Source organism: Chlamydotis macqueenii, chromosome 4 (assembly GCF_036417535.1).
Source record: "Chlamydotis macqueenii isolate bChlMac1 chromosome 4, bChlMac1.mat, whole genome shotgun sequence".
NCBI lineage: Eukaryota > Metazoa > Chordata > Aves > Otidiformes > Otididae > Chlamydotis > Chlamydotis macqueenii.
The window spans coordinates 77122295-77150108 of NC_141559.1; the positions used below are offsets into that span (position 1 = coordinate 77122295).

The 27814-nt window shown below is 37.0% G+C and overlaps 1 protein-coding gene across 5 annotated transcripts in view; it reads right to left on the minus strand.

Moving 5' to 3' along the window:
• Positions 1 to 27814, minus strand: part of MAEA (macrophage erythroblast attacher, E3 ubiquitin ligase) — a 51455-nt gene that overhangs the window by 9792 nt on the left and 13849 nt on the right. For 3 of the 5 annotated variants that reach the window (XM_086747328.1, XM_086747329.1, XM_086747332.1), the window contains 5 exons: positions 23138 to 23320; positions 19295 to 19498; positions 5108 to 5230; positions 4121 to 4234; positions 1989 to 2065 (listed from right to left, as the gene is read on the minus strand). In XM_086747328.1, the coding sequence (XP_086603454.1) occupies positions 1989 to 2065; positions 4121 to 4234; positions 5108 to 5230; positions 19295 to 19498; positions 23138 to 23320 (701 nt within the window). The remainder of the gene's footprint in view (positions 1 to 1988; positions 2066 to 4120; positions 4235 to 5107; positions 5231 to 19294; positions 19499 to 23137; positions 23321 to 27814) is intronic. The other 2 variants (XM_086747330.1, XM_086747331.1) reach the window with 1 other exon arrangement.

The window sequence follows — 27814 nt, forward strand, 5'->3', positions numbered from 1 at the left end:
TACTTTGTCCCAGTTCTCAGCCTATCTCCTTATTTCAGCTCTGTGCCTGACCTCTGGTTTCCAAGCTACATAAGGAAGCTGCAGCTCAAAGGAAATAGTTTTTAAGAGCATGGACTACTCATTGTTAAGATGCATGACTGCACATTTGGCAAAGAAGCAAACTTAGCAGAGAATAAAGCTAAAGGCACAAAGGCACAGTATTTGTTGGATATACAGAGCACCCACGGACTTCAGAAGAAAAATAAAAAGTTGAGTGCCTTTCATCCTTTTCATGAGAACCTGACAATTCCTTAGGATTTGAGAACTCTGTCCAAGGGTAAGTGCACATATCTAAATCCTAGCATGTAGGTTTGGATTTTTTTAATGATTAACATTAAAAATAGCTGGAGTTTATCAGATTGCACATTTGCACTGGCCGGGACTAAACTAGCAATGATGCAGGTGCAAGCAGGGCAAAGTAGAAATGATACGAGTTAGCTCAAAGCAAGCAACACATTTGAATGAAATTAGGAATAACACCTAAAACTTAAGGCAATTATTGGAGTGATGTTAGTATTAGACTGGCCTCTCCACATACTTGTACTACCTTTTCTTTTATTCTTCTTTTTAAAAGCTAAGTCTCTCTCATTCTATTCAATAAAAGTTATGTGGTTTGCCCTGCAGAAGAGTTTCTAAATCTAACACTTAGGAATGTGCTAGAATGCTTTCCATCTGTGCTTATGTTATGATACCTTACACGATACTTGATGTTTTCTACAGCACTGCGCTCCTCTGACCAAAAAGCAGCTTTGCCACAAATACAAACCTGCCGGTTGCAATTTCTGGAGTACCTAGTATTGTTTTAAAGGCAACTTCCTTAACATAAAACTTGTCAGAAATGTTAAGTGGCAACAGTGTTATCACCAGAATGTATCAGCAAAGCTTCAAGTCTGGCCATAAAACTCTCATACCTCCCTAGGTTTAAATATTATTACAAAACACAACCTGCTGCGAGTTCCTCTCTCACTTGCTCACATGTAAGCTCTGCCATCCGCATCATACTTTGCGGTGCTGGCAAGATCACTGCTTATCAGAACTATCAACACATTTTATAGCCCTAGTATCAACATTTCACTCATTTCAGCAGAACTGGTTTCCTGTGTTATCCTGGAACATTATTGCAACACCTTAAATCAGGACCAGTAACTTAAAAGTATAAATTGCTTGAGGTACTAATATTGTAAGAATTGCCAGAAAAATTGTCTTGTGGCTGAAGTCAGGCAGTGATTAGGTCTGACTCCAGTTCTGTTACCGATTCACCTCACCTTGGGCAGCGTTACTTTCTTCTCAAAGTAGGCCCCGTTGAACTTGTTCAAAAGATGATGTTGAGTTGGTTTCTTCATTTGGGGCCAATGGAAGGGAGTAGGGGTAACATAACATAGCTCACTATTCTCACATACATGACAATACAGAATTGAAATTACCCATTCAATTTCAATATGCCTAAAGCATAACTTGTAGAACAAAAAGTTTAATTAAGATAGTAAAACACAAAAGAATTCAGTCAAAATTGAAATGTTCAGCTTCAGATGGGTGTTTCATTAAACTTTTAGTATTTTTTGTGATAAAAATTGCAATAAGCTTCTATGAGAAGCTAGCTGTACCTCTTGAAAATTAGTTAACGGTAAATATGTTCATTGCATTGTATACCACTAGAAAATACAATTGTTTTATGAAACGGATTAATTTCCTAAATATTACTTTTGAAGAGTAATATGACGTAGAGTTTCAGCAACAACATTAAGTTTTTTAAAAGGTGCATCTGTGGAACAACACCTTGCCTTTAAAAAACTTCAACCCCAGCTTAAATCTGAAGACTGATCACAACACTAGCAAGATCCTTTACAGCAATGGGTCTTCTGGGTGTTGCAATAGTAGTCACATGTTTTTAATGAAGCATAATACCATCTTGTTAAGAAAATTATTTGGTAAGCATCCTACTTTCATACCTCACAGCATCCAGTCTCTTGTTCTGTCGAATGAGTTCAATGAACTCCTGAATCCTTAGGCTGAACTCCAGACAGCTCTGAGATTAAAGACAAGACAGGGTCTTAGATGGCGACAAAACGGCACTGCGCAGTATGTTAAGTACTACGTATGCACAACAAAAATGTTAATAACATGCAACCTTGCTTGCTTGCTTTTAGGCATTCATGCAAAACAAGTTGAAGTGCTCACTCAGCACAGAATTCCCTAAAAGCAAACAAAAACCTCCTCCTCTTGCCTCCTTCAAAACTTCAGTATTTAGCAGGGATGAGCTTTTCCTAATGACTGAAAGCACCGTTACCTGAGATGCAAGTGAGAATAACAGGTGGTTTCTTTGTACTTTTGGACAATTTAAAATAGTAGATTCAACAGAAGTCTGGGGCTATGTGATAATTTAGACAAGAGATGTCTACCCAGAAGACTGCAAGGAAGAAACAAGTCTTTGAACACTATTTTGAAAGTCCCCAGTGTTAACAAAAAACAATACAGAGTTTAAGTTGCTGCAATCCCCTCCCTCCCTCCCTTTCTTCAAACTTCTATCCCGCTCTTCTTGTCAAACATCTAAAAGCCATGCTGGAAACAAGTCTCAAACAAGAAAACCAAGTGGCATTTACCTGTTTTTGGAAAAAGGTAAAATTTGAAGCCTAATGAAGTTGACAGTGTCCCTTTAAATCAAATTCCATCACCAGTTCACAAAATCTATAAAAAAAACTTTGAATATGTGGAATTAAAAAGAAAAAGATTCTCCCCCCGTAAAAAGAACAAGTCACTATGCTTCTTTATAGGGACACAGTCAACTGGATTATTACCTTAAAAAAAAAAACCAAAAAAACACACCCCAAAAAACAAAAACCCAAAGTCCTCTGAATCTTGAAAAGAACTGTATTCCTTGAGTTTCCTTGAGTTACCCTGTTCCATTTGGCAAATGTTTTTCTTCCCCCATGCTTCTAATGAATAGTTGCCTCTTGTTTATTGTCCATCAGCACAGTAATATCAAAATTCCTCAGTGACTTCAGTAAGAATTTGAGCAACTCTAAATTTGTAGCAGTTAACTGCCTGAGGTGACTAATGCGCACATTACAACAATTACTTATTTTTATATTTGAAATGTAAGCCATTTGAACACAAAAGTGACGCATTCTGTCACGTTAAAATGTACTTGTTTAAGAAACAGAAAATAAATTATTTCCAACTATGCATTTTTTCTGTACTCAAGACCATGTTTAGCAGAGAATAAAAATTTCTTCTCTATTTGAATTTTCAAATAAGACTACTTTAAAATAACCTGTTATTCAAATCTACACAAACCTCTCATTTAGAATTTTAGCTAAGATAGTTTCTACTAAAAAATTGATCAAGCTTTTTAATTGTTAATGATACAAAATCCTAAGGCTTAATATTTCACAAAAATGTTTCAACAGCAAAAAAACCACATCCCAAAACACTCTTCAGAGTTTGTGTTTTGTTTTTATGAATCTTCAAGTAAGCTGTAAGCCAATAACTGTATGGGTTCTGCAGACAAGTGTAACTAAAAGAGTCCTAGGCAATCAGATGATGCATATATTTCAGCTTTGCATACCTTCAAACAATTCCACAGTAGCTGTTGACAAGGGTTTAGATAGCTCATATCTGTAAAGACTATAGGACTGTGTGCTTTCCCAGGCCAATGTACAGTTTAATTTTTAGACTGGTCTTGCATTAAGGCAGTGGCTGGGATTTCAGAATGCTAACATCAGTAAGTAGCTAAGCAACCAGAAACAGAATAAATGTTTATTTGTGTTTACTTGTGTTTCAAGAAGAAGCATAGTGATTTCTCTTCTTCCAACTGATCTCTCACAGCCTTAGAATTGTTTTTTTGTATGTTTTAAGAAAAAAAAAAAAAAAGTGAATAGAGCTTGCAGAAATAGATTTTTTTTTTTTTCCTTGTTATTTTCCAAAAAGAGGGATAGGGAAGATTTTTCCTTATTTATTGTTTGTTGAAGATTGGTGATGAAAAAGTAAGACGTTCAATTTTATTTTTTATATTACTTAACATATTAAGATTACACAAGGGGGACTTTTTTAGAAGTATAATTATGCAATAGTGTTTACATACCAATTCTGGTTTTCCTTTAACGGTTTCCATAACAAGATCATCATTTTCTTTAGAGTAATCACTGGACGATTTACTTTTGCGTCCCATCTTCGGTTCATTCTCATTTTGGCGCCCCTGAGTGACAGAGAACGTCACTCTTTGCTTATCATTAAGTGCACTCAAACAATTTTTGGTTAAAGAAAGCGCTTAGTTTAAAAGTAAGACCAACATCTTTGAGGGAGGTAGGGGTTTTGGTTAATATCAGTTAAAAACAGATTTCTGCAAGCCCTAGAAAAAGATTACAGCATGTTTTGAAATGCAGAATTTAAGAGACAAGGAAATTTAAACCAGCTGCAAAGGAACAAGTATACAGCATGTTCAGGCCATGGTATTCAATGGCTAGAAAGAGACTTACTGTGCTTATTACTGGATTAGACTCGGCTTTTATTTTTGAAAATCCATTTCAACAGTAGGTTCTCACAGAAAGTTAGTTCTTTACTCAGGTTTTATTTTCTTATACACAACACTTAGAAAAATATGAAGACAAAAACCTATGAAATTTCTTTCAGCATTAAGCCCAAGGACATAGGTTTACCAATTACTCTCACTCTTAAGGCAGCTTCGTGTATAAACTGAGTTATATTCTCAGCAGGATGAAAGACTTGTAAGTTCACATGCATCAAGACACTACATACTTCTGCACTTTAAAGTCCGCACATCACACTAAAACAAACAATATTATTATTTTATTTGAGCATCATTTGTTGATACAACACTTGCACCCATAAGATGCTCTATCACTCAGGTTCAGGTCTGGCATTTGCATGAGCTACTTTAGCTCCAACTATCTACGCCTTCTTAAAATAAGGGTTTCATACTTACTGTCCATATTTTATACAAGGCCTCATTCAAGGCCTATAACTTAAACCAAATTGACCACATCTAATATTCAAGTTGTTTAGAAAAACTGCAATTTAAGCAAAACATGAACACCTTACATTTTCATACCTTCATTTTTCTGAGCCTGGATTTGTTATCATGACACCAAGCCAAGCAAGTCATAGTCTCTTGTCTTTCCAATGACTCTTCCACTTCTTTAGCAGTCAAAAACATCTCAATATTTACCAAGTCCTTCAAAAACAAAAAGGAAAGCAGGTCTTGTTAAATTGCACTGATACTTCATGCAGCAATCCACTCTTCAACAGAGATGGAATACAGAGATATAAAAGACTGTTCTACACACTTCTAGTTTTTAGGATAGTACTTGTATTTTAAAGACTGCATTTCCATGCACTGAGATGTTCTGATAGTAAGATAGTGACAACATTTTTCTGAGTCTACTTATATAACAGGACTTTTAAAAAAGAAAGAATAAAGATGAAACCTAGGAGCTTTGCACAGAAAGTGACCAGATGCCATGATCACTTCAGTGCAGCTCACATTTTCAGGAGTGCTTTGTTTTCTCAGAGGTTGGCCTACTACGTCAATCGGACCACGACAATATAATATTGCAAGCGAGCAAGCACCACATGAGAGGAGAATCTAAGTGTACTTTACCTAGCCATCTTTAACTATTGAGTTTTAAGCACAGTCCTGCAATGCTCTGATGTCTCTGGTAAAACAAAGTTGCTATATTAAAAAATAGTTAGGCAACAGGTGAGCCACAAGATTCTTCACATGCTTATCACAAGCAGATGTTTTCGCAGAAAAATCAGCAATCTAGTATCAAATTTGCCCAGAGCAAACTTGTAATATACCAATGCTACTTTGTAATTACCAGTAGCTTTACACATTCATACCAATCAAGGCAAATACAACTGTATACCATTGAAGATCTTGTAGGTATCAAATTCTTTTCCATATATTTCTGCTGAAAAAGACTTGGGTAGATGTTCCAAAATGATATGAACTGGATCCATTCCAAATTGGCATCACCAGAAGGTATTTTGGAGCTGCATAAATATGTCACGCTATGGCAGTTCATACTTTGCTGAAGAAAATACACTGTGGGAAACCATAATTCAATATACAAACACAAATCCACTACTGAAGTATTTGATTAATAAGCACTCTGATTTTTAACAAGTTCATTTTAACATAGACTTCACAGCAAAATGCTGAAAATGCTGAATATCACAAACACTGCAGTAGCTCTAGTGAACAGAGCCACTCTCAGAAATAGAGATGGCATTTTCAGCTGTTGGAACAGCTGAATACACTCAGTCTTAGAATTTATACCTTCCATGAGACAAAGCTAGAAAACAGAAGTAGCATCAGGCATATCACATTTGCATCTCAGGTTTCATTAGCTAATTTTTCCTTATAGATACAAGAAGTCCAATACTATTGGAAAAATGGAGCAGATCATGCAGGTTTGTCAGAATGGTTATTCACAAAAATGGAAACAGGCCACGCGTATTTCTGCAGTGCAGCACAAGTTGCAGCTTTTACTAAAGCTCTCTCCCTTACGACTTGAGTGTGAGTTTAAAAACAAAATATAAATCCAGGTAAGTCAGGCTGAGGTCAGAGCTAAAGCAGTTACAAGTTTATAGAACAAAATGAAGATCAGAGTTTCACCAACCCCTCCTATGCCCTTAAGTATGAAAAATAAAAAAAATCTATTGTATAAATGTATTGGCAAAAGGACTGAAAGAATGCCAATTCTAAAAGTTTGGTTTTTTTGTTTTTTTTTTTTTTTTCCTTAAGTTTTCCTACAATAACATCACAGTAATCTTCCTTTTTGGAAGTGTAAAGTTTTTCTGATGATATTCTCAAGTGGAAAAAAAGAACTACATTATTCCCCTGTGTGTGACAAGGCGACTACATAAAAACTTCTTGCCCATGTAACTCATCTGTATAAGTGATGTCACATATAATGCAACCATACTCATTATCTTGATTGCATATTTTTCCACACAGCTGCTGAATGGAAAGACTATGAGTTAAAAATAATAATATCTCCATACATGTCCTCAAGCTTATTTGAGCTACGAGTCCTCTTAATAAACAGCATTTGCTTTTATATCAAGTTAAAGCAAAAGCATTTTCTTATACATAAAAAAGATTACTGAATATGCTAGGCAAACAGCAAATCACTAGTTTATCTCATTTGATAGTTTTTTATAGTTTAAGCTTCACCACAAAAAGGTGGTTTTTTTTGTTTTTTTTTTGTTTTTTTTTTTTCTTTTCTTTCTTTTTTTTTTAAGGGCAGCATTTGTTTTCAGTCAATGAGCTGGTGAGAGAATCCCAACTATATGCATTTATCATCAGGTGTTAGTACAGCAACGCTCAGCTAGGAGCAGAAAGATTAGTTGCTGCTGAGGCAGACAAAATAAAAAGAAAATTCCTACAATCCTTTTGCAAATTTAAAATAAAAAAGGCTCTATTTGGTACAGAAATGCTAATTAGACTTGTGGTTGCCAAAAGAAGTCAAAGCTTGGCAGCTGTCTCTGTTAAATAGACAGTATGCATCCAGAAAACACAGGAGAACATTTTTAATTAAAAGAGTTTCTTTCAGAAGTAACAATCATATTTAAATTGTACCAATAAATAGGATTTTCTTCTCTATTGACTAGACAGTTAGGGAACCACACACACACACAAAAGGATTAAGAAATGCATTTATAGAAAAAAAAAATAGCTTTTGCATTTGATAAAAATTAATCATACAAATTCATAGAAGTAAAATACTAAGATACAATTAGGTAATAAACCTTTAAAAAACCCACAGGTGCTCATGCTACCCAAGATTTTTAAATCTGATCATGCTTTCCTATCTTCCTTTTTTGGTGGAGCCTACTCTTGATGCTTCTCCATGGTGTATTTCATTAGCGAGGACTAAGGAAACAGAAAAGCGGAATATCAGAGGATTATTTGGTTTTATTAAAAACAGCACAGCTCTTCTACAGAGGCCCGTACTGGAGAACTTCTTGTCTGCCACATCCTGTATGGAGGGGAACCAGTTAACGGTGGTAGCAGTTGGAAGAAGCACCTCGGGTTCAAGTCAGAAAAATCCCCATTACGACCCCAATCCTGAAGAGCTTTCTGAAGGTATTCTGCAATCCACAGTCTCACAGGCTGTAGGCCATTCAGAAACTGTCTTCCCCAGTTCTCAAAACAACATTAAGATTTAATATGATGTTACAAAGAGCCTCTCAATTTGTTTACAAATAAAATTGAGTGAATGTAAATATGCAGCTTTAAAGAAATATTGCCACTGGTTTTGCGGGTGGAGAAAAAGCTGAAGCAAGGAATCTGTTGTGCACACTCCCTCTCCAACTGACACAGCATTCAGCATCACAGCAAACGTTTTCTGACTTGTATATAAATTAAAAAGCAATTCTAAAAGTCTTTAATTACCATCTTTTGCAACACTGTAAAGTCTTCCTTCATTTCACAATTTCAGTTTTCACATTGTAAAAGCGATTGCCATACTTTACACTTCCAGTACTGCAGCAGCATAGGAAAACCCTGTGCCGCACACAGATTATTTCAGCATCGTTAACAAACCATAACTCTTAGCATAGACTTTCCAGCCTCCTGTACATCACCATGATAATTTTGCCTAAATTACCTTGCCCTAACTTGCTTACAAATGCAGAATACCTGGTGTTGTGTAGGACAACTGATTAACATCAAACTTTCATTTAGACTTCTACAGTTGTACTGAAAAATGGTTTCAAGTGAACCAAGGAAGAGAAGAACTCTAAGTATTACTGACAATTATCCAAACGCTAAAAAGGGGAAAACACAGCATAAGTATTCTTCTTCCTTCTAGTACAAGTAAGAAAGTCCCACCTAGATTTTATTATTTCTGCTTAAAAAAAACCCAAAAAACAAACCAACCAAACTATTGGACTAAAGTGAGCTAATCTTTCCTTCTATTCAAGAGTCAGTAACCAGGTACCAGAAGGGTAATTATTTAAGCACTGGATGAGCTTTTATCATAAAAGGACTATTTAATACCATTGTAACAGTTCAAACTTTACAGAGAAACACTAGAGAAAACTGCACATCAAGGCTGAAGACACTTAAGTGAAATCAGAGAGACTTACTTAAACAAGAAATACATCTGTCCATCACCTTGTGCTCCGCCTGATTTACATACATATAGCTTTAAAAAAAAAAAAATCACCTCTTCTTTTCAAGCAGCAAGTGCCTCCAGGGAGGGAGGTTACCAACCCTATGATTCTGCACAGAAATTCAATTATTAAGGTATAAAATACTATGAAGAATGAGGATTCCTTTATGATGACTATTACTACATAGATACTCCTGGCCAACATAAAAGCTATATCCCTGTATGACATTTCCATTTTCTGAGATGGGTTCTTGGTAAGAACATCCCAAGCATGTATGTGCACGTCCCCTCCTTCGAAGGGCTTTTGAACTCTCTGCTCAGCATGAGCAGGAGTTGACAGGGACAGAATTCTTAGGGGATCTCTCTCCTTGCCATGTTTCTCTCCTTAGCAGTATCCTGTTTTCAGGAGACGCCAGCACTGGAGGGAACAGTTGCAGCAAACACTTATGAGTTATTTAGATACCAAAGAGTCAATGCTGGAAAGTTCTGCTGCAGGTAGAGCAGGCAATTCAGAATAAAGCTTACATCAGCTACAGGACAAACCTGCAGCAAGTTCCAGAAGTCATGGAATAACTGCTTTGCAATGAAAAATAATCACTACTTTAAACACTGCTTTCAGGTATCAAAACAAAGAGGAAAATTAAAATGGGTCCAGTATTTCATGAATTCACACGGTTGTGTTACAGAAAGGAAGAAAAAGTAATTCACAAAAACACAGTGAAGGTTACGCAAAGAATAATACCTGTAAAATAATGAGAAGATGCATACAAGTAGAGTAGGGTAATTTGTTTCTAACTGGTGGATATTTTAGCTTCATATGAATTTGAAATTAAGTTGTGAACCAAGTGAGAATTTGGCACCATATACTGAAGTGTGGACTAGCTTAAATTTAAGCCTAAAATTAGTAACTTTAAGGTCCAGCAGAGTTAAGAGAATTCAGTAGTGAACTGGAAAAAAAAGCAGTAGTTCCACATGTTTACAGAAATTAAGTACCTTCTTTGGTGCGAGTTGTGCAGCTACTGATAATACGCTCAAGCATTTGCACAGAAGTCTTCTATTCCAAAAGACCTCAAGCAAACTTTATTCACTTCACTACAAACTAACTGCATCTCAGTGGTCAAAAATAGATAAAGTTCAAAAGGAACTCCATCCAAGAATTCTGTTTCAGTCACATACCAGAAGTGACCGCTTCAAACATGGCAATTTAAGAGTGCCCCATCTTTAGAAAGCGCTGACTTTCTATTTAGACATCAGCACATATGCAGCAGCCTTCATCCAACTTTTTTTTAAAAAAACAACCATGAAACATCTTGACATCGTAACTGCATCTCAAGCAAAATTATATATTTTTTTTTGCTTACATTACAAGTATTCATTGGTTTCACAGTCATAACTAAAAGACAGCAATATGTAGATCAGTATGAGAGGTAGAGTTTCTATTTCACAGCAGGTAAAAATTTGAAATTCAAAACTTCACTACAAATTGTTTTTGAAGAGTCAGCAATGATTTTGTCTCTAACATATAAGACAGTGTTTTGATTAGTCCATTCCCAAATATAAAAAGCAAACTCATCAATATACAGTTTCAGATCTAGATGTGTGGATCTTTAAATTCACCAAAGAAATGGCTCACACATTTCAGCACCAGATACAATAAAATAGCACCTTTGCTTTTGATCTCAAAAATGGCTTAAAAAGAACAAAAGCATGATTTCTTCAGTAGGAATATAGCTTTTGCTCAGAATTCCCGTGGTGTCTATGTGAGGGTTTTAATTTATGTAACATATTTTAAGATTCGGAGCAGTCATGTCAAGTCATTCCCCTCCACCAGCCTTCACTTAGCACACGAGTTGAAGCACTTTTATTTTATGACATCTCCAGGCGCAGGTCTGGAAAGCTGTCAGAAGGAACGCATGATAAAATCCTTTAAGTCACATGAACACTTATGTATTAAAATAAAATCCAGACTATTTCACATATGAAATGCGAACCTTTAACAAGGCTCAAAATCAAACAGAAACAGGTACCAAAACAAGCAATACTTGATATTTTCAAATCCTCCATGAGCTAGCCTCAAAACAAGATGATTCATCCAGAAAGAAAAGTTGAGCTAATGACAAGATTACAAAGATTGATTCAGGTGGAAAAAGCATTTTGTAGAGGAGAAAGCTCCCTTTGTGGAGAAAATCAACAGCAATAAAACAGACTATTTGTTATATAAAATAGGAAATTCATAATATCATGAGGTGCTGTTTATGTATTTTTTAAACAAGTAAAATGTTTATTTTTAATTGCTTACTAACATCAATAGGAAACTGAAAATAGACCAGTATGCATCAAGCTATCGGTGGCTCGCTGCCAAGACTATGTACCAACGGCAGTTTTAATAAGATTGCCTGTCTGTACACATTACATGCGTAAGAGCACTACCTTCCTATTAAAAAAGGCTTTGCTGATGCACTTCAGCATTCAGTAGTACGGTAAGCATTCATTTAAACTACTTGTATATGAAATACAATAAACACTTCACTGCAAAACAGCAAGTTTAAAAAAAAAAGTGTCAAGCTTTCAATGACTACTCACATACTGAACTATGTACTCTCAACCTGCAACCTAACCTTCAACATAAGTTAGTTCTATAGAACTGAAATAAAAATGCAATAAACAGTTACAAACAAAAAGGTCAAATTAGTCTTCTACATTACTGCATGAATTTGTTAATATTTCCTCTGTGATGAATACATAGCAAATCCAGGCATCATCTAGATGCCATGGTTATCATCACACAACTTGTGAAGGAAGGAAGATGGAAGGAACTACAAGGTAGACAACAGACTACATGGGGAAAAAGAAAGAGGTTAGCATATTTCTGCAGTGGGAAAACAGAGAAAACACAAATCGGTCAGCAGGAGGACTAGAACACACCACAGTAACACTACTTGGAAACACAGAGAGAAAGAAAAAGTGAGCTACAGGTGAAAAGTGGGGCAGGGCAACAGGTTTTGACAGTGTAACATGAAAAGACACCTTTCCCCCCTGCAGTCAATTCCTCTAACCTGTACAATGGGAGGAGTAAAAGGCTGCTGGTGGCAAGAACAGATCCTTCAGAGTGATTGCAGAGTATGTATAAACTGCATCGAGATCGAAGGCAAACAAATTAAGAAGAGTGGCACAGGTGGTGACAATACAGCAACATCAGTTACTGAGGATCAGTTAAAATGAGGCACAAACTAACATAAAGAAGCCTCCTTACTCTCTGCTCATAAAACAATGTTGTCTGAAGTTCATTAAGCTACTATTAAGTGTTATAATGCTACACACATTAACAGGATTAGAGAGAAAATAAACAGAGTAATTGACGGAATGCCCTACTCAACAGCCAGCTGCAGAGCTAGTTGTTCAAAAAAAGCAGACAGCCAACCAAACCACAGATTCATCAACAGAAGAGCCAGAAAAGTTATTCTGTAGAAAGTAAACACAGTACCCACGGTGCACCCAGTCAAGCTTTCACATGAGAGTATCTTCCAGGACCTCTGTATAGCACAAACCTTTTAATTCTACCTGGTTTTTTTTTTTGAAAGACTCCAGTAACTTGCTCTGACTGGATTATCTGCCAGAAGAACACTGTCTTTATCTAACAATAAAAGACACTAGTACTTCTTTTGGTAACTGGTTCTAACGATTAAATAATTTTCTAACCTTGTGTCTAATTTCAAACTTGAGTCTTTCTGACTTGTAATTCCATGTACTGTTTCCTCCCTAAGCCTTTCTGCACTAGATTATGAAGTTCCCTGGTATATGATTTTTGCTCTCACCCCTAGCAAAAGCGTCCACCCCCTTACATTTTCCAGTCACCTTCTCCCTCCAGTTTTTCCAACAGCTTTCCTAAGGTACAGTCACCAAACTGTACATATTCTGGTATTTACTGCTCCAGAGCCAAGTAAAGAGAAACGTTTTATCCGCCTACTTTTGTTCATGCACACAAGCCATTTTGTTAGAGCCTCACAGTGGCAGCTAGCACTTAGGCTAGTTATTAGCAAGCTGTTTTCCCAATGCATCCTCTACCCCTGCCTCAGCAATTTTCGTAGCTCAGCAAATGGCTGTACCTTATCCAGCAGTACATTATACCATGCTAAGTACAGTAATAAATGACTACACTAGAGTAGTGTGAAAAAGCCTCCAGAGCCTAAGGTGCATCACTAGGCAGGTAAAAAAAAAAAAAAAAAAAAAAGTCTCCTGCCTCAGCTCTACTGTGGCCATTTTCTGCCACAGCTTCTTCTAGTAGAGGAAAGACAACTAATCCTTGCTAGTTGAGCGTGAGCCCTGTAGCTTCTCTTGAAGCAGGATCAGTCTGTATCAGCAGTTAGACGCATTCACAAAAAGGGAACTCCTGTCATCCAGTACAATGATAAGAGAAAGTCTTAAACCTAAAGTAACATTTACCCTTGAAGGAATGTCTGGCAGGAAGAATGTACAACAGGGAAAGTTTCAGAGGCATAACTGAAACCAAACCCCTTCTACATCTAGGCAGTCTGCAGGTGATAACACATTTCTCCCTTCAGAAGAAATTTCAATTCAAGAACCTTTCTGGAATCACTAGCCTTCCAGACTAAGTATTTTGTAATAAATTAGCTCTGTTATGATACACTCTAGGTAACGCATTTTATCTAAAAGGACTGGAAAAGAAAAAAAAAAAAAAAAAAAAAAAAAAAAAAGAGACATTCAACACTACAGCACACTTCACATTGGCTTTTGAAGTGTCAAATGATTTGTAATGAGAAAGTTTGTTATTCTGCATCGATCTTGACTATTTCACATTTACATGATTCTAATTCCCAAAGATGCTCAAGACAAACTGCGTATGTAAGGCTGTTTGGGAATTACAGCACTTTGAAATTCAGATGAACGCACCCAGACATTCATTATACCAATCTAGTGAAAGTTGCCATGCCTACACTAAGAACAGCGAAAACACATTTACAGGAGTTCCTGAGTTGCTGGTCTATAGCCTCGTACTTTAAGGTAACTCAAAACAGGCACAAGCTAGCATCCTGGCACCTTTAAATAAGTCATGCCAGTTCAGGAGCTCTTTCACACATAGCTTTCCCAAACATCTCTAGTGGGGGAACAGCAAGTCATAGGAGAGGGACACAATAAATAGCTCCAGACAAAAGACACCTTTTGCCATTCGGTCTGCATTTAGAAAGTCAGCTTGTCTATCTTCTGCCTGACAGTGAAGCAAAGAATACATGCAAGCATTACGCTGAATATTGTTCACCTATTTAAAATGGAAGTGTTATACACGTAAACTTGTTTTGATGAATTTAGTACATGTTTGTGTGTTTGCCTACAAGCCATTCTTGGACTATGTGTCTTAACAACAAAGATTTCTAAGGGTACAGTGGTATGATTGTTAAGAGAAGTACTTCTTCAGCTTCCAACTTTAACATCATATGGCTTCCTTCACTCAAATGTAAATTTTTCTAAACATTCATATTAATTAATTACTGAAGCAATCACATATTACCAACACCCATCCTGCTCAAGTATTAAAAGTTTACTGATCCAATGCTCTTGAACTGTGTTACGTAGCTTGTTTGTTACAATTATTTTTAGATTTAAGTTTCACTCTTACATTTTTTAAGTTTCCTAGATTTTTAAGTTTTGTTCTAGATTTAAGTTTTCACTCCTAGTTCATCCAACCATAGAAGTTAAATCTGAATAGCCATCTGAGGCTTCTGGGGAGTAGAGTGGCAGAACACAGCTGTATCAAACAAAGCACATGCTGCTGTGGTGATAGTCTATTCATTCATGAAGTGGAATGCAGTTCTAGCTGTGCTAAAAAACTCAGTGGAGCTCAGGTCACTCTCCAGAAACACAGAAGCAAGATCTTACCTGCACATTCCTCCTGGTGTGCAAATCTGCCTGCAGCTGTGGACATTCACTGCCCACAGAATGCCTTTATCCTGCACATCACTCAGAGCAAGAACACCAGCTACACAGGCATAAGAAGCTTCCAGTTCAGTGGGACAGGCAAAGACAATCCCCTGCTCAACTTCCCTTAAAATCCAGGCAGCTACGGGTTCAATACCATCTGCTCTCCACTGCTATTACATAATTGAGGAAAGAACATATGGACACTTTACATGTTCTTTTTTTCTTCCTAGTCTATTAAAAAGGGGGCCAGAAAAAAGCATGAAATTTAAAATCCAACCATCCCTAGGAACAGGAAAATACTACATACCTAACCTAGTCATAAAACCTATCTACAAACAGCAATGAACTTCCTACTGGAACATGAAATTTCCAAAACTAGGTTTGCCTACAAATTAATGGCACAGACATGAGATAGCATTTAAGGTAGCAGAATATGGAACGGCAAAGTTTAAGTTAACAGATAACCCTACCAGCTCACTGAATATATGAATCTGCCAATGAAAAACACATTTTTATATTGGTTGCACTCTAAGGTCGTAACAGAGTCAAAATAAGATCATCATTAACTGTAACAAGCTGATACTGAGCAGCTTCATTGGTATGCAATAAAAAAACCCTTAACATCTAGTTTATATCTTCCATGCAAACTGTTTTTCACATCATTAGCGAGCCAAAAGACATCAAGAAAAAAGTCTACAATAGAATCTCCTCCACCCTATACTTACTTTGGCACAAACATGACATTTCTGTCCTTGACTGTCAGCTCTTATTTTAATATTACTCACATTTAGTTTACGTTCTCAAGTAGCATTACTTTTCTTCAAAGTCATCTCACACACATTCCATGTTTGTGGTTTATTTGTTACTCTGCCACATAACACTACGCTTTATATACACCACATGCCAGAAGTTATTCCTACCTTCAGCTAGTTCACAACTCTGATATTTCAACTTCCCTATCATTTTTCACATCCAGCATTTATTTCATAGCTGTTTTCTTTCTAGTTTATAACTACAGCTTTTAAGTGCTTACCTTCCAGGACAAGAATTCAAGAATATCATTCCTTTGAAGGCAGTTAATTTAGAAAGCAGACTAGAATTTGCCCCAGCTTATCAATAACTATTAGAATTGGACACTATGGTGCATAGTCTATCTTTGAGCACACTGTGTACTATTGGCAAACATCTGAATACTTTAATGGCTTGCTTTTGGTCACTGAAACACAATGCTTTCTAAACTATTTCCACCCATGAAGCACCTTAGCAGCTCTGCAGTGTCTTAGCATTCAGAAGTCATGCAAGGAACTTAAAACAAGCAGGCTGAGACATGTTCCCAAGACTGGTCTAACAGCTACTAAAAGAAGCTTCCCCTAGGATCCACAAGCTACAACTGAAATGCAAGAAGCTGTTTCCCTTCAGCCTTTTCAAACAGCAGCAAAGGGCACTTTTAGCCATTTGGCCTGCAGTCACAGAAATGGAATCACAGAATGGTTGAGACTGGGAGCTCTGGAGGTTGTGTAGTCCTCTTGCTCAAAGCGGGGTCATCTACAACAGGTTACTTAGGACCTCGCCCAGTTCAATCTGGGTTTTAATATCTCCAAGTACAGGGAAACTCCACACCCTAGTGCGTCTGCTGGGGAGCCCAGAACTAGACAGAGCACTCCAGATGGGTCTAACCAGTGCGGAGCAGAGGGGCTGGATCACTACCCTTTCCCTGATGGTGATGCTCATCCCAGTATAACCCAGTGTGCTGCTGAGTCTTCTTTGCCACAAGCACACATTGCTGGGTCATGCTCAATTTGTTCTCCAGCCTCACCTCTAGCTGATGGACAAGTTTAGCAAAAATCGCATCTTTTTTCAGGTTTCTACTTGGGTATATTGCCGAACCAGAGGTAACAACATTGTCTTGATATATACATATATAAAATAAATAAATCAGGCAATAGAAGTGACCAGGTTCCCTATACAGCAGTATGTCTCTGAAGCCTGCAGTGGTGGAGATAGTTGTCAAAATTACAGTTGAGAGTACAGTAAACAGAAAGATTACCTTGGACAAGAGAAATTATTTTGGACAAGAGAAAAATACCATGATATTTTGTAATCTCTACAGCAAAGTTACATTGTTAAACATTAGAGAACATTCTGATGCTCAGCAACAAAGGAACAAAAAGAAACAGAGAAGTTATCGTATTAAACAAGAAAAAACATGAATTCTGTATAAGGATCAAGTGCAAGTGCCAGTATCTTACTGTTGCAAAAGCTCTTCACAATGAGTATCACCATACAGTAAGAAAGACTGAGTACAATGCTAAGAGACTGAGGGAAGCCTATCTTCAGTTAGCCAAAATGTCAACTTCAATGTTGAGTAAAACACACAATTTTAGCAAACTGGAAGAAATATGGTCTCAGCACATGCAACACGTGCAACTAAGTTCTGTGTTATTCAAATTACTTTGATGGTACAGAAATAAAAATACTTAGACTTGAAGGGAGAAGTTAAACAAGCTTACTTAAAACAACTTTTTTTTTTTTTTTTTAAAAAGGCAACTATAAAACACAAAAGCTTCTATTCAACAGAGTGAAGAGCTTTAAGGCTTCACAAGTGCAAAGCTTCATACCACTGTCTTGCAGCATATCATGACGGATTTTCATGCTCATCTCTAAACCAAAGTTGAGCATTACATCATCAGGCATAACAGAACTTGCTACGGAAGTGAAAAAAATTCCATAGTGCTTTTTCAGCAGACCTAGTAGGTATGGTAATGTGATGATTCAGCAGGAGACAAGCTCCTGCTCAAAACTACCAGAAGCAGAAGAGCTGCTGACCATTCAGCTGCAGTTATCCCAAAATAATTGTCTTGTTTTCTGATTCACATGCATTGGTTATCCTTAACGAGGCATAGCAGCCTCTTCAGTGAATTTCTTCAGGACTATTTCCTATTAATAGTTTATAACCCATTTCTTCCCCTCTCCCTTCCATTCGATCTCTACTTGTTGTTTCCTTCCTAGTGTTTACTGAAATTACTGCTGGTTGAACAGGATCAGACTCACAAGGCTGAGTACCAGAGACATGTTGACAGATATGCTCATTGTACAAGACAAAGAACAGGTACATATGCTGTAGTTTGACACCAGTAACAAAAATCTCTTCCTCTCAGCTAGCTCAGAGATGTGCTAAATTATGTCACTTAAAAAAGGTAAAGTACATTAAGTCACATAATACAACTAAACTCTCAGCACCTTCGTCTTTATAGGAGAAAAATTTTAACCAGAAGAATTGCATATCTTCTGGAATATCAAAAGAACTTAAGATTCAAGAATCACCGAGGATTAAATAGCAAATGCTACCTAAAATTTACAAAACAAGACTTATCTAAATAAACAGCAAATTCTTAAAGAATCCGTTTTAATGTACTCATGGCTGTCAAAGGACCACAGTGTGGATTTCACTGCTCTGCATAAAGAGGATACATCAAGAAGCACAAAGTCCAAACTCTTATTGACAACACATTTCAAAGCTTCACACTTCATAAGCAATTATGAGACTGAATCAGAACCAACTAGATAACCAGTGAAAAGGAAAGTGTCAACCACAGAATCATAGATGGCAAAATAAGCAAAACAGCAAAAAGTTTGTGGACTGTGCAAGATACACTGGTTACTAAAAATGCAAATTGTATCAAGACTTATTTTCCAAAGTATAAGTTGGTGTTCCTCTCTATACATCAAAGAGTAGGATGATACAATAAAACAGTTGTTCCTGCAATCAGCATATGCTATTCTGCTCAGTCTGCTCACCCACAGATATCATCTAAGTACAGATAGACAGATGGGAATCTCCACCAACTGCTTATTCAGTAGCCTAAAGGCCTCTAAGAAAAAGTTCTGTATGGCACCTGAGAATTATTCTGTTTTAATAGGGCAAAGCATTAATCTAAAAGCACTTAATTTGTGACTAAAAGTTACGCTTTCAATTTGGACTTACTTAACACGTTAAAATACAATGCATGCCAAGTAAGGAAAAGAAATTGGCCTAAAAAGATTAGCAGATAAACATTAGCAATAAAGGCACGCTAATAAATAAAATAGCTGCTACAGGGCTAAAGCAGCTTGTTCTTATTTGTCATCTTCCTCTTTACTATTGTTTTGTTAGTAAGTTAGTGCACATTGCTACCAACCTCAATACCACTTTGTCTCGCTAGTTTTACAGCTGTATTGTAGTAGCCACAGCGTAAAAGATGCTCCACCATCATACGATCCATACGTTTCTTCTTCCACATGTTTGCAGCAGCTGGCTGGTCACTACTATGTTCTTTCAGATGTTCAATCCTGCGTTTGCAGAGTTTTGCACTTTCATCTTCAGCCTGGATTGATTCAACTGCCTAAAAAGTAAAAATTAACAGGAGCAAATAAGAGCTATACATTTTCAATTTGCTTTTAAAGCAAAATACAGTAAGAATTGTTTGTAAGCATTCTTTATATATTATACAGTTACTCCCAATAGCGTTTCTTTCATTTAGAAAGGCATTTCCTATGGCAGTGCATAAATTTCAGCATGGCTGGTCCAATTCTCAGATATTCTTGCACGTCGAATAAGTCAAAACTTATTTATATTATGAGCATGTGCATTTTTCTGCTTAATGTGCAGTCAGTCCGAAAATAGCAACATAGCAACTATAGCAGCAACTGCTGTAATAGTCTGTAAACAGCTTTGTGATAAGCTTTGCACTTATCTGGTCCAAGCAGTTGAAAATCATGAATTTCCACCTCTAACCTACGCATGGCTTCCTCCTCAAGCACCTGTCCTATTGAATTAGTTCTACCAAGGAGTGATGCAGAGTAAACCCACATTACTTCCCATACACTGGAGTCATTTTAATCAGTCATGCAATATTGAAAACTGTATAAACATTTGGCCTCTTTGTACTTTTAAATCAAGGATCTTAGAGTAGTTCTCCAGAAGTTATCAGCTTTGTTAAACTGGTATTACTTTACTTATCTCTGCTACTCTGGAAACACGGATCTACTGTCAGGTGCCTTACTCGAGAAAACAGATTAATCCAGAGGAAGCAGAATGACTTTTTCTTTTTAAACCAACATACTGGCATGCCCAGTGCAAAACACACACTCCAAACTATCTCTGTAACTTTTAATTTTTTTTAATTAAAAACCAAACACTCAGGTCACACTTGTTTTCCTTCAACCTTAAAGTTATATGACTGATTAGTTATGCCGCAAATTTTACCAGGCAATTTTATTACAGAGGTATCATAATTCAAAGCTAGCTGATTCAGTGTACAGCACGTGACAATTGTGGGTAATGCCAGGCTGCAAGAAAGCTTGCAGTACCTTGATATGCTTGCTAAGGTAAAAGCAAACCAGAAGACGATGGAGGCTTAGTACCTTTCCCATCTGTGATCTATCGCTAGCGATGCAATTACGGGTTGGGTTGCCTTACTTGTGGTGACTTTAAACTCACTGGCTTGCATTTGAATAACTGCAGAGCTATGGTAACAGGAAAGCCCATGCAGGTCTGCCAACCAAGCACAAAGAAAATAACCTGGATAGCTTTTGGCAGCCCGCTTGCCCTCCACGCTGGCACAGCTACCTTCCCAGAACTCAAGCTATTCAGGCTACAGTATTGTCCTTGGGTAACAGCTCCAGCTCTGGAAGCGCAGGCTGGTTCTACTTGCTTTTATCATACATGGTCATTTACAGACTTCTGGAAGGACCAATATTTTAAAAGCAAAGTGAAATAAATGAAAATCTGTGCAAGAAAACCCTACCAAGCATTTGCCCCAATTAAGCCTGGCTGGTCCTTCACACAAAATTTAAGTATTAAAACCCTACTCACTGTACAAGAGTCTTGTACTAAAGCTCATGTAGATATCTATAGGCAGAGTTATTTTTATTACTGAACTCTGTGTTACTTCTATTACTGAATTTATCTTTATTTTGTAATATATAGCATGGAGAGCAGTATTTTAAGTTACAAAGTGAGTCTTTTCCTATTCAGCAAGCAAACACTAACTCAAGCCAAAACCCACTTTCACTTTTTAGATGTCTGCAGTATTATCAGATATGAAGGCAACCTCGAGAATTATTTTGAATACAACTAGGAGAGTTCAAGGCAGCCAGGCACGAAGGTTAAGCCCCTTCTCATTCCAAACGACTCTCCTTATATGGTTTTGTATTTGGACTTACATAGCTCTTGCTGTTTTTTGGTCCTTCAAATGCATTCAGAAAGGCTACAGATCCTTTTTAAAACCCTCTGAAGCAAGTCTATCTGGACTTGCCCTGCTGGACATTAATAGATCTTGAGGGGACAAGCATATTAAGCAGGATACAACAGGGAAAACACAAAGGCCTAGGTTTCCCCAGGATCATTTTAAGAATCTGATAAATCAGCTGTGTTGAAAAGCTCTTTTTTAAGAGTGAGTAAGGTGTTAAATAAAGCAACCATCTAATTCTATTATGTCCATCTCAGCAGTTCATCAGATCCTTGTCTAAACACAGGAGAAAGCAGATCCCACATGGGTCCAAAGGGCCTAAGGAAAACAATCATTTTGCTCGGGGCAGAGATTACAGAGAAGACAGCTGGAGCTGAAGTTTTGGAGCAGAAACAAGACCTTTGTATTTCAGAAGACTTTTACTGTTAAACAGATTTTTTTTTTTCCTTTTGTTCTTTCTAAGCAGCTATAAGATTCCCTACAGTCTTTCAGGCAGTCAAAACCAAATGAGCAATTACACTAAAATGGAGCCTTGCACCCAAAACATTCAGCAATGCCTTCAGACACACCCCCGCAGTCAGCAAAGATTTAACAAGTAAATAACTTACTCCTCCACATCATTACTACACACCTACAAGCAAAACCTAACACCTCTTTCAGAAATAGCAGTAATTTCTTTCTGCAAGTAACAGAAGCAAAGAAAAGAGGTCCTTCAAGACCTCCAAGTTTCACAAACCAAAGACGAAACCAGCAATTAGATTTATGTACTCTTTTGCAGATCAGCATTTCAACGCCTAGCTAACCTGTTCAAGCAGAAAACCCCAAATCAACACACAAGACAGTGTTATTTTCCAGTTACCAGCCTCCAAGGTATTTTGACGCTTTGCTTAATATAGTCTCAAGATTTATATCTGTTGGTTATTTCATTAAGTTTTAATGAAATTACTCCACTACCATTTGTTTTGTCTAGTTATTTTTGGAGAAGCACTGCTCTAAATCAGGTGACAGAGCCATTTTCATTTTTCTGTAAGATTTGTTTCAGGTAAGTGTTCTGACGAGTGTCAGGATGAGCCATATTCCCATACAAAGTAAGGATGGCTTATACAATATAGTTCATATTTTTAACTCATACTTCTTAGAAAGATGTGGTAAAGGCATGAAAGTTTTGGCTGTATTTCATATGAGCATTCAAGCTTAACAGCTAGAAGCAGGTTATCATGCTAAACTTTAAAACACTTTTAGTAATACTCCCTAGGAACCTTCTGAACTGCAAGTTTAGTGTTTATAAAAAACCCGTTCAAATAACAGTCCAGGAACAATTCACATTTTCTTCTACTAAGAAGCCTCAACTATGTATATAACTACCCCCACTGGGGTTAAAAACATTTTTCAGATTCATCTTCTATCTGTTTTCCTTCATCAAGTGATCAGTTAACGCAACTACGCAAGTCTTTCCTTAGACAAGCAGGAATTGATACAAATCAATTCATTTTGCTGCTATTTCTTTTCTGTGGATAGAGGAATCCCCTTTCAGGACTATAAATACTTACTAATTTTATGTCTCAACAGAGGTTTGTTATACTTAGTCATGGAACACCAAGTCATATTTTGTGAGTGCAGTGAAACAAGATATAGTGAGCTTTGGTGTTTTTCCGGGCATTCTGAGGCCTTTGTTTACGGTGTCAGCCATACTTACGTCTTGAAAAGAAAATTCAAGCCATCAACATTGCAGAAAACTACTTCTATTAACTTTGCAAAGACAAAGCAGTCACAAAGTAGAACAGCACTTACCTTGCGTTTCAGGACACTGAGCTTTTCAACTACTCCATCCAGGAGACTAACAACTGAATCCACTGCAGGACAACTGCTCAGAGTCTTCTCCAGCTCCGCCACAACCATTGTAACGTGGCTAGTCTCTCGATCAATGTTTTTCTGTGCAGCTCGAAACCTTTTGTTCAGTGTTTCATACGGCACCTAAATGAGAAATACCAAGTCATTAGAATTTCTATATTTAGAGAGTCAGGTCTTCTAGAGTTTAGAGAGACTGATGATTTAATCTGACGCAGTCAGAACACCTAGGTTCCAGGACACTAGAGGTCATTAATTGAACTTGAGTTTTCATATCAAAGCCCTTATTTAAGCCCTCTCAGTGAGGAGCTAATACTTCACAGATTATGGAAAAAAAAAAAAAAAAAACAGTGGCAGCAAATAAAAGCTGGTAGATTCTTCTCCGACACCAATTTCACCTATCTTGCTTTGACTGTAGCAAGCACAGATGGAAACAGTTCAACGAGAACAGAAAGCAAAGACAAATGTGTATCTAAAAAAAGGAAAGCTACAAGTTAACTGCAACTGAGAGCCCACCTTTTAGAACATGGCTTTTTAAGTCTACATTTCTCTCCTTCAGGAGTTCATAAAAGAAGAAAAAGTTACCTTTGAGAAAGCACGTATAATGCATATTGGCTACTGAAACATTTATACATAGTACAGCAATGGTTATTCAGGAAATTACCTACTTCTGCCCATGAAGGACTACTTTTTAATATTAACTCCAGTAGGACTATAATGAACAGAATGAGAAACTCCATGTAAATTTTCATTTCGGTGAAAAAGCCTACACTGTATGACTAAGTTTCTTAAATTCCTCGAAGGCTCTATTTCTTGGTTTAGAGACTAACCAGTCTTGGAGGCCTCCTGTCCTACTTGTCCCACATCTTTATGAGACAGCCATAACAAAACTGCTACCGATGGCCATTATGGACGGGACTAGCCTACAGTCTCGTCAAATTTTAGGGTACTGAATGATTTGGGGAAAGCTTACAGTAAACGTTAAGCTGCTCCCATCATGTTGCTTCCATTACAGTGAGAGGATAAGCAATTTGGACAGCAAGTTCTATTACTTCACAGGAACAGGAGTGTCAGAACTAAAATCATTCCAGTGTTATATGCTTAACACGTCCATATCTTATCTTGAAAGAGTCCATGAGAAATTCTTTCAGGTAGTTATGATAGTCTTGATTGCTTTTTCCATTAATCAAAGGCATAATTTAGCTAGCAATCAGATTACGCATATTAAAGGTAAAACAGGAAATGCAAATCAGTGTTCTGTTTAATACATCTCACATATGTTTGATTACATATCTCTCAAGTATATAACTTCTAATCAATTATATCAAGATTGCCTCCATTTTCTTCCTTCTAGTCATTTCCATGCAAGAAAGTATCCCCAGGGTCCACTCTCCTTTTGGGCTCTATTAGGAGAGAGGTTGCTACATAACTGTTGCAATTCACAATTAGAGATGCACTGAGAAATGGTTTAAGTCCAGAGTAAGGAAGACAAGCCAAAACACTTGGTTTCCAAAACTTTGTATGACCTACAATAGGTCATTCTTATTTGTCGTCAAAGTACAACACAAGGACACTCCTGATAAGATATGAGAGGGCTCCTCTTCCTCTCAGCCTTTCAGGAAGACTGAAATGATCTATTTCATGCTTTTTGGCATCCCAAACTAAGACCTAAACAAGTGACAGAACAAGCCTTTACCACAGGAAGTAGCAAGCTAAAACAATTATTTTCCTTATCTATTCTCCTCTAAAATCCCAGCACCACCCCCTGCAAAACTCAAACCACACAGAACATCACAATTAATAGGCTTCAATACCTACTTAATTGTCTATATAACCATCTTTTATTCTATCTTTAGCTCCTATTTCACTTCTCCATTTCCACCAAAACAGGTAAAAGGTTTTAAAGTCCCATAAACAGAATGGGTGTTTTGGGGGCCATTATTTCGACATCTCATGCTTTTGAACATAGAAGCTTGTTTCTAACTCCAGGACTTGATGCCAGACAGCATATAGAAAATTTCTTCCCTTCCCCCCCCCCCCGCATTTCTCTTACTATTCATTGAAAAACATGTTTCCTTTAGTTCCTTGCATCTACTAATTTCATTTCCGCAAGTACTTTGCTAATCAGCTTTCTACACCACACTGATCAAGACTTTCAGAAGCTACTATTTATTTGAGTTATCTGACTGCAGAAGTGTTTTTGTTAAATTCTGAGCAGCCAGTTGAACTGGACACACACATATAGTCAGTTTGAAAGAGTCTTAGCTTTAATCTCCCTTTTCCCTAGTTTCTTATCTGCACACAAGAGCAATAACACTTCCCGTTTCCCGTGCTCTGTCTCTTTAGCATGCAAATTTCTGGCACGGTCTGTGTTCATGACATTTAGAACAATTGGACTTTCAATTTTAGCTGGCATCATTATATATCATTTGTACTGTGTTTAGGTGCAATAGATTTTTTAATCTTGTTTTATGTTTTTTTTTTCTTCCTCCCCCCAAAAAAGATCTGAATATCCTGTGTGGAAGAGGCTAGGAGTTGAACTGTTTTGCTATATACTCTAAAACAAAATACAAATAAACATATTACTAAACATAATTTTAGTGTATCACACGGAAAGAAATTACTTTAAAGGTACAATGAAATTGTTCGCACAACCGAAACCAACAGTAAAGAGTTTTTCATAACTTGCACGGGCACTTATTTCTTACGACAAAGCCAGCAGTTTTTAGAGAACATTTGTAAATCTTACTCTGGTATAGCTTATACACTTACTTTATAGGACTAGATTCTATGAATGACAATTTAGAAATTGCAACCGCTATGCTCCTTACCAAGAAAGCATCTTATCTAGACTCTGCATCTTGATCCACTGGTTCTTTTGTCACCCGTACAGCTCCTATGCTCCAAAAGAGACTCTGTTCCCCAGCACTGGTTGGCTTTACCACAGAACTCTTCAAAAGTTGCAGGCACTGTACCAATAAGTATTTTTTTTTCTCCAGTAATGAAAATAAATGGAAGAAGAACATAACAAACCAGTGCTCTGGAAAACATAATTCTAAAAATTCTTAATTATGGTTCACTTTTATTTTCAGGTACCATAGTTACAAAACAGTAGACACTAAGCTTTTTGGACCAAGACACAGAGGCGAAATTTACATATCATTAGCTGCCACAAGCCTATTAGAGACTTCCAACTTTTACTGCCAGTACCATTCTGTGACGAAGCCTGGATTACACAGTTACTCTTTAAGGACAAAAGTGGCCTACAGAACTCAGCCTAGAGAAGCATTACCTTAAGGAAAAACCAATAACCAGCTACCAAACATTGAAAAAAAAAATAAATAAAGCAACAAGAAGCCACCAGAATATATTCTGCAAAAGCACAATACCAGTTTCTCCTACTCATTAGAGCTTGAAAAACCACACCTCAGGTGGCTCATACCGTGAGTGCACAAGAGACTCTAAAGGAGAGATGCAAAATATTAGCGAGCAGCACATTTAAACCTAGTGTCACTAAATAGATTCTGCTGGTTTTGTTCATCAGCTTCCACAGCTGCAGACACATTATTAACCCTAAGCGTGTACTAAACCAGGTCAAACTTAAACTCAATGAAAAGAAATCTGACTTAAGTTAGAATAGCCTACACAAGTGGTAAAATCATAGTAACACAAGTTGTTCCAAGATCAAAATTTTGCTACTGCGATGTGAAGGTAAGTCTGCCTGGCTAGAGACTTCTGCAAGTGTAGCATATATTTCCAGGTGCTACGTGCTAGCAGAGAGGCAGAGACAACTGAATAATTGTACCCAAGTATTTCCTTCAGTTCAGGAGTTACTTCACTCTGGTTTTAGAAAGCCAGAAAAATCTACTGTGCTGTCCCAAAGCATGCTCCAACAACCTCTAGCTGTGGAGACAAGACTTAGGAGAGGATCCTTCTGGGTCTAAAAGCTTGAACTGGTGAAAGAGGAGGAAGGAGAGAGCTACACCTTGGTAGTTCAGTTGAGTGGAGGGAGAAGAAAATAGCAGGGCTAAGAATATCAGAGGCAGTTTTTAAGCTTAGTCGTAGGAACTCAACTGTGATGCTAACTCTCTGGCCTTCAGCCCAAACACAGTTCTCTTCCAGCCTGTGAATGCAAATAAGGTACCAAGGCAAGACTGACTAGTTCTAAAAATCACAAAGTGGCTAAAACTGTTCAAACTGTGCAACTGTGGATAATATTTCTTTTTATAAGCCACATCAAATTTAACTTGAAATACTTTTAAATATAGCGACACTACCTACTAAATACATTTCCATAAAAATACTAAATTAATAGCTTATTGAAAAATCCAAGTGATATAATTTTCTTGATTTTTCTGAATACATATTAAAACTAGAAAAAAAAACCAGCAAGTATTAAATGCTTGCATATATTATATCCTGACAGTTAAACTCTATAAACTTCTCAAGTGTTTATTATCAATTAAAAAATATTGAAAGAAATATAAATAATGTCAAGTTAATCAAGGCAATCCTCTACACAGCATCCCACAATGCCTATCTACCTTCATTTTTACATTCATTATCAACATTTTAATGAGAGTCTTATTTTTTCTTCTTCAGATTTTCTAAACGTATCTA